The 14,203-nt window shown below is 44.0% G+C and overlaps 1 protein-coding gene across 1 annotated transcript in view; it reads right to left on the reverse strand.

Moving 5' to 3' along the window:
• LOC310795707 (PDZ and LIM domain protein 5-like) overlaps positions 1-14,203 on the reverse strand; it is an 87,894-nt gene that overhangs the window by 15,618 nt on the left and 58,073 nt on the right. The window contains exons 5-7 of the mRNA XM_083657775.1: positions 13,326-13,864; positions 5,176-5,333; positions 3,828-3,849 (exon numbers count right to left, since the gene is read on the reverse strand). Coding sequence (XP_083513901.1) covers positions 3,828-3,849; positions 5,176-5,333; positions 13,326-13,864 — 719 coding nt within the window. The remainder of the gene's footprint in view (positions 1-3,827; positions 3,850-5,175; positions 5,334-13,325; positions 13,865-14,203) is intronic.

Consider the following 14,203-nt stretch of genomic DNA (forward strand, 5'->3'; position numbering starts at 1 on the left):
ACTTCCTGCTTTCACTACAACCGGTGTCAAATAATGAGAAAATCATCTCAGAATAGGGTTGTGCCTCCAGTATCCACTTTATCAGACACTGACTACTACTGCTCGTTGCAATGAGGTTGTACTGCAGGCTCTTCTACTGCAGGCGCTAACATCACAATGACTGTAACAGGGCGGAATCCACGTGACACATTCAACCAATCAAGCCAATTATGGACTACGTTGACTGATATAATTAAAACCGTGTCAGATGAAAATCAATAAAGATTAGGGTATGCAGTGCTACTCACGGTCCAGATGGCTTTTCAATTAGTGAAATATCAGATCAATTAGAGCTGGCTCCTCCTCCAATCATTTCGTCCGTCACATAGTATAGCAAAAGGAGATGGTTCTGCACTATAAAGCTACTCAGTGCTGTGAACTAGGCAGGTTAACGAAGTGGCCTTTTTTGTTCTTCTGTCGCAAATGGCAGCATCACAGGTGGCAAACAGCTAACAAATTTTGTCTAAATTAGTCTTCTGTGCACCTCCTGTAAGGTAACCTTGGAGCACTGTCATTAACCCCTGGGGGGTGAGCACAGCACAGCAATCTGTGTGTCACAACAGCTTTTAGGAGGACATGGGTAGAAGAAGCAACCGTTTACCTGCTCACCTTCCCTCTTGTCAACTTTCAAGGCTTTTACTTCAAACAGGACATTTTAAAAATCCAGTCACACTTCATAAACCAGTGGCTCCAAATGACAGGAAGAGGTCAACTGTTTTAAAAAGTGTGAACTTCAATACCCAGAATTCATGTCATGTGACAATAAATTACACACTGCTGCACAATCGTATGTTTACCAACCTGCCAGTCTGTAATCCCTTTAACAGTTTTGTTAACTTAACTTAACTTAACTTAACTTAACTTAGCGTACAAGAGGAAGAATTGCAACATGTGTTTTGTGTGTGTAGTTGAAAGGACTGAAAATGCAGTGCTACTCTACAGCCCAAAAGAGAACTGATTCTAATGGGATGGCACTTTCATCACTGACATTTACACTTTGATTATTCACTTTGTCAGCTCAATGTTTTCTCTTTGGCCAAAGCGATAACACATAATCAATGCACTGAATGAACGCAGGCAGTTCTTCCCCTCCACCACTGGGTGTTGCATAGCTCATTCTTTTCTGCCACAGGCTCAGACAACCTTTTAGCAGCTGGAGGTTTCCAATGGACAATCACACTTTGTTACCCAAGAAACAGACGAAAACAGAAGTAGAGGAAAGAATAGGAAATGGACAGCAGCAGTAAAGAACAAAGTTTATTGAGATACAATCTTCAAACAGAACTACAGTGGTTAGTATAGAGAAGAGAGGAAATGCAATACAGATATGCACAGAGTTTACAGAAGAGAAAGTGAAAGTATATATAGAGTGTGCGTAGAGGGAAGACCCAGACATATAGTACTGTGCAATATAGTATACAAGTTCAGTACAACATAAGATGGAATTTTCATGCGCAAAGATATGTGGCTTTAGTATTTGCTCATTTTCATGTGTTTTATTTATATTATTTTGAAATATAATTTGATTAAATATGGCACAATATCTATCTAAAAACACTTTTTACATTTATTGTTTGTTTGTTTGTTTGTTTGTTTGCACACAGTTTCTGCATTAGTCTATAAATCATCCATTCACTCATGTTGTTTAAACTTATGAGAGATGGAGTGATAATAATTCGATAGTGTGCACCAGGGAGAAACAAACTATGTCGGTACACCAAAGGAGACAGTTAAAAGTTTTTTGTGGTCAACCTAAATAAATAAATAAATAAAACATAAAAAAAAGGAAAAAAACAAAGCATTGTCTACCACACATTTAGCACTCCTGCGGAGGCACTGTGATGCCAATCTCTCAGCTTGTTGTACTTCTGTCCTATAAGCTCTTGGTCCAACTTGTTCACTCTGACTCGCCCCACAAGACAGAAGAAGAAGACGAAGAAGAAGAACAAGAAGAACAAGAAGAAGACAGAAGAAGAAGACAGAAGAAGAAGAAGAAGAAGAAGACAGAAAACAGAAGAAGAAGACAGAAGACAGAAGACAGAAGAAGAAGAAGAAGAAGAAGACAGAAGACAGAAGACGAAGAAGGGAGAAGGGAGAAGGAAAGTGAGAGATAACAAGAGACAACACAGGAGTAAAGTTAAGAAAAATCATAAGAAAATAGCAGGAAACACAATTTAGTAATGAATATAAAATTAGCCCATTTCTCGTACGTAGGTATGACATAAAGATAGGAGAAGTCATACGGCATGGCAGGTTTATATGCTCTCTCTTTAAGAATAGTGTTCTGAACTAAATCTCCGTGACAGGAAGGGGGAACAGGAATCTCCTTCTGGCAGGCCGCTATTTACCACAATACCACTTAATTACCCCCAGTTTCCAGTGAGTGACACCCTGATTGGTCGGGGCTCTGGTGCGGAGGGCTGACAGCGTTTACAGTAGATTAAGGGGCAGAGAGCACCGCGAGCAGCAGCAGCGGGAGTATCGGCTACTGCTGTCTGGATCTGCCTCCGCTCGAGCATCACACCAGCCTCTCAAATGTGGCTTCCTCCAACATGAAGCCTTAAACCAAGCATGAGACTGCGGGAGGCGGAGATCAGGAAGTCAGGGGCTCAACTCTGAAACAGGGAGGCTCCTGGGACACGCTTACATGACTAGACTACGCCCCGCGGCCACATCTACAATTTGAAACGTCTGCGATGGAGGGAAAATAGTCACGGTAACAACAGCATGCATGACTTCCTGCCTGCACATGTGATCACACATGCAGACACAGAGAGAGAGGGGGGGGAGACCGAGAGAGAGGGAGGGAGCGAGAGAGAGAGAGAGAGATAGAGAGAGAGAGAGGGGAGGGGGAGACATAGAGAGAGGGAGAGAGAGAGAGAGAGGGGGAGACAGAGAGAGAGAGAGAGAGAGGGGAGGGGGAGACCGAGAAAGGGAGAGAGAGAGAGAGGGGAGGGGGAGACCGAGAGAGGGAGAGAGAGAGAGAGGAAAGGGGGAGACACAGACAGGGAGAGAGAGAGAGAGGGGAGGGGGAGACACAGAGAGGGAGAGAGAGAGAGAGGGAGACATAGAGGGAGAGAGAGAGAGAGAGGGGAGGGGGAGACATAGAGAGAGGGAGAGAGAGAGAGAGAGGAGGGGGAGAGAGAGAGGGAGAGAGAGGGGAGGGGGAGACATAGAGAGAGAGAGAGAGAGAGAGAGGGGAGGGGGAGACATAGAGAGAGGGAGAGAGAGAGAGAGGAGGGGGAGAGAGAGAGGGAGAGAGAGAGAGAGGGGAGGGGGAGACATAGAGGGATAGAGAGAGGGGAGGGGGATACATAGAGAGAGGGAGAGAGAGAGAGAGGGGAGGGGGAGACATAGAGAGAGGGAGAGAGAGAGAGAGGGATGGGGGAGACATAGAGAGAGAGAGAGAGAGAGGGGAGGGGGAGACAGAGAGAGAGAGAGAGAGAGAGAGAGGAGGGGGAGACCGAGAGAGGGAGAGAGAGAGAGAGAGAGGGGAGGGGGAGACAGAGAGAGACAGAGAGAGAGAGAGGGGAGGGGGAGACATAGAGAGAGAGAGAGAGAGAGAGAGAGAGAGAGGGGAGGGGGAGACCGAGAGAGGGAGAGAGAGAGAGAGAGGGGAGGGGGAGACAGAGAGAGAGAGAGAGAGAGAGAGAAAGAGGGGAGGGGGAGACATAGAGAGAGGGAGAGAGAGAGAGAGGGGAGGGGGAGACACAGAGAGAGGGAGAGACAGAGAACATTCGCAGACACATACCAACTTTGATTATATTGAAAAACCACCAACCACTTACTTCTTTCCAGTGGTGTCTTGCTCTGCAAAAGTGAAGGAAAGACACGTATCATCAGCACCAGTGAACATACAGTGACATGTACAAGAAACCATGGCTGACTGTTAAACAGGCAGGTAGCACGCTGTGTTCACTTCACATCCATCTCTATTGCAGCCTGTTCTGGTGGTTCTGACCAAGGACCGGACTGATTTGGGCCAAGAGCATCAAATGAGGTAGATACCCTGATGGGACCCTCCTGAGCGGTTGCCACATTCTTCACAGCTGCACAAACACCAATACAGCATGGATCTACACTGAGTATCAAAAGATCATCACGTCCTGTACCGCTGTGGTCACCTCAGTGCGAGAGAGAGGAGGGAAGAGCAGGAGACAGACAGACAGACAGACAGACAGACAGACAGACAGACAGACAGACAGGCACATGCACACACATGCACACACACACACACACACACACACGTACACACACACACACACACACACACACACACACACACACATGTACACACACACACACACACACAAACACACACACACACACACACACACACACATGTACACACACACACACACACACACAAACACACACACACACACACACACACACACACACACACACACACACACACACACACACACACACACACACAGGAAGCCCGAGGATTGCAGCAGGTCCACGGGGAGTATGAACACCGCACTACTATCCACAGCCTGCTCATGTAACCATTGATTTCACAGAAGGCTAAACAGTCACTTCAAATATACAAAAACACATAAAATGATCCGGGGATATCATTCTTAACCTACTATTATAGGAATTATTATATATTATTATTATAGGAATTATTATTACCAAGGGAATCGATTTTTGCCCTTCATACTTTACAATAATACATTCAAGTTGAAGAAAGTGGGTTATAAAACAAGATATATATAATGAGAATAAAAAAAGGTTTAAAAATTATATAAAATGATGGGAATGCATTTGGGAAAGTGATTTTAAAAATGACCCTGATTTTGCTCTTCACACATGACATCCCAACGCCTGACATGAACCGGCAGCAAGACCCAGCTAAGCCTTCAAAGTAAAATCTTCCAATCAGTTCTTAAAATAAGAGGCAACCAGTGTGCGCAAGTAACAACAACAACAACAACAACAAAGAGATAAATCTCTGTAGTATATCTGAAGCTTGTATGAGTCTGTCATCATCGTTAACAGATAAAATCAATCAAAACTTCACCATGCCCCTAAGCTGGAAATACATGTCGAAGCCTGATTTGGATATGTTGTGTAAACGCGAGTATAAGAGAGATGAGACAAGACTAGCACACCGGGGCTGGTACCCACCGTTCTCGGTGCCGGTGAGCTGGGCCAGGATGCGGAAGGAGCGGGACTGTCCCGTGCCGGTCCTCGGGTGCCAGTCTTCTGTGTCCTCAATCAGACGCTTCTTGCTGGCTTCGCTGAGCGGCGAGGCGTAGTTCTGCTCCGGTTCCATAACAGGTTTTCTGATATTCCAGATAGACCAAGAAGTGATGTTATAGATTATGGACAACATTTTGAACATATCATTGCTGTAGGGTGAAAAGCTTGTATCTCCAAAACGTCGGAAAGAAAACAGCATTGGTTTGAGTCTTGCGTGTCAATGCAAGACAAATGAACATCACAGTGACCATCTCTGGCCACAAGATGGAAGTACTGGGCTTTGAATATTTTGGTGCACCTTTTTCAGATGACAATTTATTGGTACCCCTGAATGTAATAACATTTATATTATATGTATTGAGTGTTTCCATGTAGGCTACAGTTCAGTACAAGTGCAGTTCAAAAAATCTTGTTTGTGTGTGTGAGAGAGAGAGAGAGAGAGAGAGAGAGAGAGAGAGAGAGAGAGAGAGAGAGCAGTCTTCAGGCAGCCTATTCCTATTCCTATTCCTATGCCTATTCTAGTGACAAACACTAAAACTTTTTTCTGTACATTTTTATTTTATTTTTAGTTAGTTTTGTAAGTACACAATATCGTTTCAGTTAGTTTTTCCTTTTTCTCTAAAGTCTAGTTTTTGCTTTTATTCCAGTTAACTAAAATGTTTTTCACACCTAGTTTTAGTTTGAGTTTAGTTTGAGTTAACTATAATAACCTTGGATCTGAGCAGCCTTGAGTAAGCACACTGACAACAGACAACAGTAGCCAGACAGATGGCCAAAGTGCTGAGCGGCCTGGCTGCAGTGAGTGGGAACGCAGCACTACAACAACATCTAGCAGGATGTCACCCACAGCATGAATGAAGAGCATGAGCTGACCCCCGCAGCACTTCCTGTGCCCACGCAGACATGGATTATTTACTGTGGAGGGCCTTAAGCGCAAATTATGCTCGAGCGAAATCGCCGGCGCCGACTGCGCCGAGGGGGTCGCCGCAGCTGGGCGTCCTCTCGGCGCAGCTCGGCGGAGGGGGCGTGCAGCTCCTCGAAAATGTGACTCTGCAGCGTCAACTCCTTGTTGTGAGGAATGAGGAAATGCCATTTCCTCATTTAACAGTGCTTGTCCCTCATCTAGCAAAGCCTTCTGCAGGCTCACCGGAATGAGTTTTGAAATGGAGGGACAATAATGTCCCCCCACCGACATGATTGCAAGTTCTTGGTAAACGACACGATAACGTTTTGGACGTGTACCGCAGCCAACGCGCCGAGTTACGTTCGAGTATGCACAGTCTCGCTGTCGCCGCTAGTCGGCGGCAAGGCTCCAAGTCGAGGGTGCGCAGAACCATGCCGGGCACTTTAGACATGCATTATTTACTGTACAGGGCCTATGGATTATTTACTGTACAGGGCCTATGGATTATTTACTGTACAGGGTCTATGGATTATTTACTGTACAGGGTCTATGGATTATTTACTGTACAGGGCCTATGGATTATTTACTGTACAGGGCCTATGGATTATTTACTGTACAGGGCCTATGGATTATTTACTGTACAGGGTCTATGGATTATTTACTGTACAGGGTCTATGGATTATTTACTGTACAGGGCCTATGGATTATTTACTGTACAGGGTCTATGGATTATTTACTGTACAGGGCCTATGGATTATTTACTGTACAGGGCCTATGGATTATTTACTGTACAGGGCCTATGGATTATTTACTGTACAGGGTCTATGGATTATTTACTGTACAGGGCCTATGGATTATTTACTGTACAGGGTCTATGTATTATTTACTGTACAGGGCCTATGGATTATTTACTGTACAGGGTCTATGGATTATTTACTGTACAGGGCCTTAGAGGTGGATTATTTACTGTACAGGGCCTATGGATTATTTACTGTACAGGGTCTATGGATTATTTACTGTACAGGGCCTATGGATTATTTACTGTACAGGGTCTATGGATTATTTACTGTACAGGGCCTATGGATTATTTACTGTACAGGGCCTATGGATTATTTACTGTACAGGGTCTATGGATTATTTACTGTACAGGGTCTATGGATTATTTACTGTACAGGGCCTATGGATTATTTACTGTACAGGGCCTATGGATTATTTACTGTACAGGGTCTATGGATTATTTACTGTACAGGGTCTATGGATTATTTACTGTACAGGGTCTATGGATTATTTACTGTACAGGGCCTATGGATTATTTACTGTACAGGGCCTATGGATTATTTACTGTACAGGGTCTATGGATTATTTACTGTACAGGGTCTATGGATTATTTACTGTACAGGGTCTATGGATTATTTACTGTACAGGGCCTATGGATTATTTACTGTACAGGGCCTTAGAGGTGGATTATTTACTGTACAGGGCCTATGGATTATTTACTGTACAGGGCCTTAGAGGTGGATTATTTACTGTACAGGGCCTATGGATTATTTACTGTACAGGGCCTATGGATTATTTACTGTACAGGGCCTATGGATTATTTACTGTACAGGGCCTATGGATTATTTACTGTACAGGGCCTATGGATTATTTACTGTACAGGGCCTATGGATTATTTACTGTACAGGGTCTATGGATTATTTACTGTACAGGGCCTATGGATTATTCACTGTACAGGGCCTATGGATTATTTACTGTACAGGGCCTATGGATTATTTACTGTACAGGGCCTATGGATTATTCACTGTACAGGGCCTATGGATTATTTACTGTACAGGGCCTATGGGTTATTTACTGTACAGGGCCTATGGATTATTTACTGTACAGGGCCTATGGATTATTTACTGTACAGGGCCTATGGATTATTTACTGTACAGGGTTAGCTAGTGAGGGTTAGCTCAAAGAGGTGCAGCCATGCTGTAATACTGGAATCATAAACTGGAGAGATGTGAGGGCTGTACACTGTACAAACAAATATCACCATATTAACAAGTCATTAAGCCTAGTATGAGTCCTAATTGTCTTAAAATAAGTATAAAAATGCACTTGTTTCCAAAGCATATCAGCTTGTTCTAGACTCATGTAGAACCAAGTGTCATTTTCTTGATAGTAGTTTCTTGATATTTATAGTAATTTTTTATATTGATAGTAGATAGATATTGATAGTAGTTTCTTGATATTGACACTAATTTCTAGAAAATGACTGAAAGAAGCAAAATTGTGCTTTTGCACCTCATTGGCAGATTATTTTTCTCTCTTGGTTTAAAGGCATACTATCCAGGAATTGTCGGTTGCTACTTGTAAACACAGCATTCAACCCCCCCCCCCTCTACCCCCAGCTCAACAACACCAGAAGCCACACCCCCTGCCCTTGACTATAGTTGTGTGCTACCTTTTTATAGAGTCCCGGCCACACCTGCGTGCTGTTATTGGCTGGGGGATACACACCCACTGCCTAAAGGGTGCAGCCCAGAAAGGTCCCTATAGACCCCCAAAACAATGAGAAAATACCAAAATACAGGCAGAGGGCAGCGTCTCTGCAAATAAAAATACACAGTCACACACCTCTAGTGGGTCATCATAACTCACAGTCATAAGTGATGATTGAGAGGGATTAGAGTCTATCCATTTGATTTATTTAAATTTTTTGTAGGGAAAAGCTGCATAGTATGCCTTTAACAAAAAGATTTGAAGGCTGAATATGACACTAAAATGACTTGTTAACATGGATGTTGTTGTTGTTTTTTGCAGTGTAATGGCATTCCACATGGTTAGAAAGCTACTGTACAGTTAGCAGACGTCGTGTCATTCCTCACAACACTAACTTGGTCTCTGCCTCTTCTTCCTCCTGAGGACGAAGAATAGGTCCATGGAAAATGGGTGCAGAAGAGGAAGCATGAATGAATACAGTAGCATAGCTTGAGAGAAGATAATATGGTGCCGAAGCTAAGAGGAAGCAGGAATACAGTAGCATAGCTTGAGAGAAGATCATAATATGGTGCTGAAGCTAAGAGGAAGCAGGAATACAGTAGCATAGCTTAAGAGAAGATCATAATATGGTGCTGAAGCTAAGAGGAAGCAGGAATACAGTAGCATAGCTTGAGAGAAGATAATATGGTGCTGAAGCTAAGAGGAAGCAGGAATACAGTAGCATAGCTTGAGAGAAGATCATATGGTGCTGAAGCTAAGAGGAAGCAGGAATACAGTAGCATAGCTTAAGAAAAGATCATAATATGGTGCTGAAGCTAAGAGGAAGCAGGAATACAGTAGCATAGCTTAAGAGAAGATCATAATATGGTGCTGAAGCTAAGAGGAAGCAGGAATACAGTAGCATAGCTTGAGAAAAGATAATATGGTGCCGAAGCTAAGAGGAAGCAGGAATACAGTAACATAGCTTAAGAGAAGATCATAATATGGTGCTGAAGCTAAGAGGAAGCAGGAATACAGTAGCATAGCTTGAGAAAAGATAATATGGTGCTGAAGCTAAGAGGAAGCAGGAATACAGTAACATAGCTTAAGAGAAGATCATAATATGGTGCAGAAGCTAAGAGGAAGCAGGAATACAGTAACATAGCTTAAGAGAAGATCATAATATGGTGCAGAAGCTAAGAGGAAGCAGGAATACAGTAACATAGCTTAAGAGAAGATCATAATATGGTGCAGAAGCTAAGAGGAAGCAGGAATACAGTAACATAGCTTAAGAGAAGATCATAATATGGTGCAGAAGCTAAGAGGAAGCAGGAATACAGTAGCATAGCTTAAGAGAAGATCATAATATGGTGCAGAAGCTAAGAGGAAGCAGGAATACAGTAACATAGTTTAAGAGAAGATCATAATATGGTGCTGAAGCTAAGAGGAAGCAGGAATACAGTAACATAGCTTGAGAGAAGATCATAATATGGTGCTGAAGCTAAGAGGAAGCAGGAATACAGTAGTATAGCTTAAGAGAAGATCATAATATGGTGCTGAAGCTAAGAGGAAGCAGGAATACAGTAGCATAGCTTAAGAGAAGATCATAATATGGTGCTGAAGCTAAGAGGAAGCAGGAATACAGTAGCATAGCTTGAGAGAAGATAATATGGTGCTGAAGCTAAGAGGAAGCAGGAATACAGTAGCATAGCTTGAGAGAAGATAATATGGTGCAGAAGCTAAGAGGAAGCAGGAATACAGTAGCATAGCTTGAGAGAAGATCATAATATGGTGCAGAAGCTAAGAGGAAGCAGGAATACAGTAGCATAGCTTGAGAGAAGATCATAATATGGTGCAGAAGCTAAGAGGAAGCAGGAATACAGTAGCATAGCTTGAGAGAAGATCATAATATGGTGCTGAAGCTAAGAGGAAGCAGGAATACAGTAGCATAGCTTAGCAAGATCATAGTCCTCAACGGATGCCATTTTAATTACAAGGCCCTTCTGAGAAAATGTGCAGACAGAAAGCCAGAGAAAAACACACAAACATAGAATGCATGTCAGGACACACACCCACACACACACATACGCACGCATGCATGCACGCACACACACACACACACACACACACACGCATGCATGCGCACACACATGCTGCAACAAATGCACGGTACCTCTATAAGCTGATAGTCCAGGGTTTTAGGAAAAAGAAAGATTGAAGAAGATGACAGAATAACTCATCAAAGAGTTAATGTACCTGATAAGGAGATTCATGACATATATGACGCTATTCTGCATGATGCATGAAGGTTTTTCGGCCATGGAAGGATATTATTTCTTTCCCAGATAAAGAGAATCTATCCTTGTAAGCTTGTAAATACTTGTAAGCCATGATATAGGAGGGATCAGCCATCAGCATTTTGGTAAACGAACGGTGTCACTGCGTGGAAACGGGTCACTTTATAATGGGACCCTATGGAGCCAGCCTTGAGGGTCTCACTCTAGCCGGCTGTGCTGTTTACTCAATTCACTTCATTTTAAAAACTGCGACAGTTCACACTTTAACTTTAACACGACATACATAATATCATACATCAGACTCTTGAGCTACTTCTGCTCTCACTCAGAATGTCAAAACATAAGCGATGTGATGTATAGTTTTGGAGATATTAACGTTTGTTCGGCACAACTCATACTAGTCGACGACTGCTGCAGGGGGTTCCACATTTCTGGGTGGTTGTGACATCACGCTGATTCGTCCTATTGCACGAGAGCAGAGATAGGTGAGTTTCACAGCCTTCTTGAAGTCTCCAAGTGTCTAATGAGAAGGCTTGCTTAATATGTCAAATCAATAAAAAATATATACTCTGTCGGATCAATTTTTTCCTGTGACCAAGTCAAATTGAGTGACAATTTAAATCACCTAGACCTAGCCCAGTCTACCTTTAACCAAAGCAAGCACGTCACACCCTGATAATGAAGCCCGGAACCAGCCCAATTGAGCTCTGTGCGTGGTCCCGATTCGACCCAGAGAGCTGCCAGGTCTCTGGGATAATTAAAAACAAGTGTTACACCACCAGCAGCAGCAGCAGCAGACCGGCTGTTTGGCAGCATCGCTAACCCCACTGTCAATTAGAGATATAGGCAGTAGCATCAGTTACTGTAGCCTGTTGATATAGCCTCTGTTCCCCGTCCAATTTCCCCTGGAGCAGATTGGGACAAGATGTGCACCGTGCCTCGGTTTTCTCCTTGTAAATACAGCTGTGTGAAAAGCCGGGTTATGAGCTGCTTCTGTGTTAGCTTTTCAAATGAGAGACATGTTTTGGGTTTGAAATTAGGCATGAGGTAATGTAGGCACAGCGCGATGGAATATTTCACTGTCTTTCTGCACTACATTTTCCCTCTCAGGTAGACTGACTGCAGGGCAGAAACATGTACTCGAGCTCATCTGCGGCTTCTGACTTGCAGACAAGTCAAGAAACCACAACTCCTCCTGGGCCCGCTGACTGGAGCACACAGGACATTTAATACCAAAGCACTTCCCATTTAGACTGCGCGGTTATTGCACTCGTATCAATTTCGGCTATAATTCATCTAACATACAGACTTTATTCGTGACTGAATGTGAATAAGAATTTGACAATAAAGAAGAAAGTGACCCGTGTTCTTAAGTGACCTGCCTGGTCAAATACATAATAAATCAACAAAAAAGACTCAAAAGTTCTTCATCTGTGGTGCACATAAATTAAGACATAAAAGAAATATTAACTGTATCTACAGTATATATCAAATTTAGTATGTTGGACTTTGTTTCAAGTTCTGTGTTCGGCCACAGCTATGCCGTTTTACGTGTGATCGGGCTGAAACCTTCAGGGTGTGTAAAGGGCACCCGTGCGGGATTTTTTAATTAGGCTAATTAGCTAATGATGTGATGTCACCAGTGATGTCATCAGTGATGATGTCATCAGTGATGATGTCATCAGTGATGATGTCAAAAGTGATGTCATAAGGGCGCACACACTCACAAGGAGGCATTGTGACAAGCTGATCAGTGATGTCACACACACACAAGGATGATGTCATAGGGGGGCACATACACACAAACTGATGATGTCATCAGTGATATCATAATGGGGCACACACGCACACACAAGGACGCATTGTGACATCACTGATGCGATAACATTTAGTGAGCAACACACACGTGCGTGCGTGCGTGCCAATAGGGAAGGCGAGGCCGAGCTATGGGCGAGGCCGTGCAGCGGCCTAGTTTGTTTGGTAAAAAGAGCATTAAACTACCACAGTTGAGTTTTCCTCTTTTGACAGAAAAGTGTGTGAAAAATGTGAGAGGGAAAGCAGAGGTTGATGTCTGGCAGTGGTTCTCAAATGGGGGCCCGGGGACCGCCAGGGGTCCGTGGCACTTTGCAAGGGTGTCCACGAAAAAAATGAAAAATAAAACTTTTTTTGTGTGCAAAAGCTTCATAGTTCAACGAAAATATGTTATGCTTTGAATCTAAAATGGTTCATGGATTACATTCTAATCTAACAAACCTATCAATTTAAAAGTTACCGTGGAAACAATTAAGGTTAGCCCATAATCACAAATCAGAATGGGGGGGGGGGGGTCCCCAGTATATTTTCTATCTTGTAAGGGGATCCTTGGCTGAAAAACACTTGAGAACCTCCATGTTAATAATGGCACTTACCCATTGAACTGCTCTGCAAGCCCCTGGCTCTCCAAAAGGCCCCGCCTCTGCCCCATGGCCACCTCACAGGCGTTGACGTTGGAGTACAGGTTGATAGGCGAGTTATAGACAGAGGGCTGCGGGACAGTGGGATTGGAGGAGGGGGCTGTCACTCTGGCCGGGGAGGAGGAGTTAGACGAGGAGGAGGAAGAGGCAGAGGGGGAGGTGAAAGCGGAGCGGCCAGAGCCGGGCCTGGGGAGCGAGGAGTCTGGGGCGGCGGGGAAGGACGACTTCAGTGCAAACGGAGGCTGTGGTGGCGGTGGTGGTGGTTGAGAGGGGGCAGCCGGCGTGAAAGCAGATGATTCGGAGGGGATGGAGGCGACCTTGGGGGTGACCAGGGGGGAAGAAGCTGTGACCACACTGCTGCTGTCCCCCCCGCCAAACGGCCGGGCAGTCTTGTTGTAGGCGGCGCTGGCCTGCGTGGACGGCCTGGTGGTGTATGTGGTGCACGGGGCTGGGTGAGTGATTGGGACAGGCTTAATGATTTCTTGAGGTACGTCCTGGACAAACGTGGAGACACACACAACATGCACAAACAGCAAATCACATGATCAACCTCATGCATTCAGACCAGCATGCCCAAAAAGCATTGCACACAACACTCACATGAGAATCAATGGTGTTTTCATAAGCATACCGGTGTATGAGTGAAACTCGTGCCTAGTGCCAACCGACTTCAGGAGGTGCAATAAAATGTGGCTCAACCAGTCACAGGTACATGCAAAAACAAAATTATGTTCTGACATCATCTCAGAAGGGCACACGATGAGAGCATGCTCACCTTGAAGTAAACTGGTACAATATTCATATTCAAATACATGTAGTGTAGAGAAGAACGC

Source organism: Poromitra crassiceps, assembly GCF_964638095.1.
Source record: "Poromitra crassiceps genome assembly, chromosome: 21".
Classification (NCBI taxonomy): Eukaryota; Metazoa; Chordata; class Actinopteri; order Beryciformes; family Melamphaidae; genus Poromitra; species Poromitra crassiceps.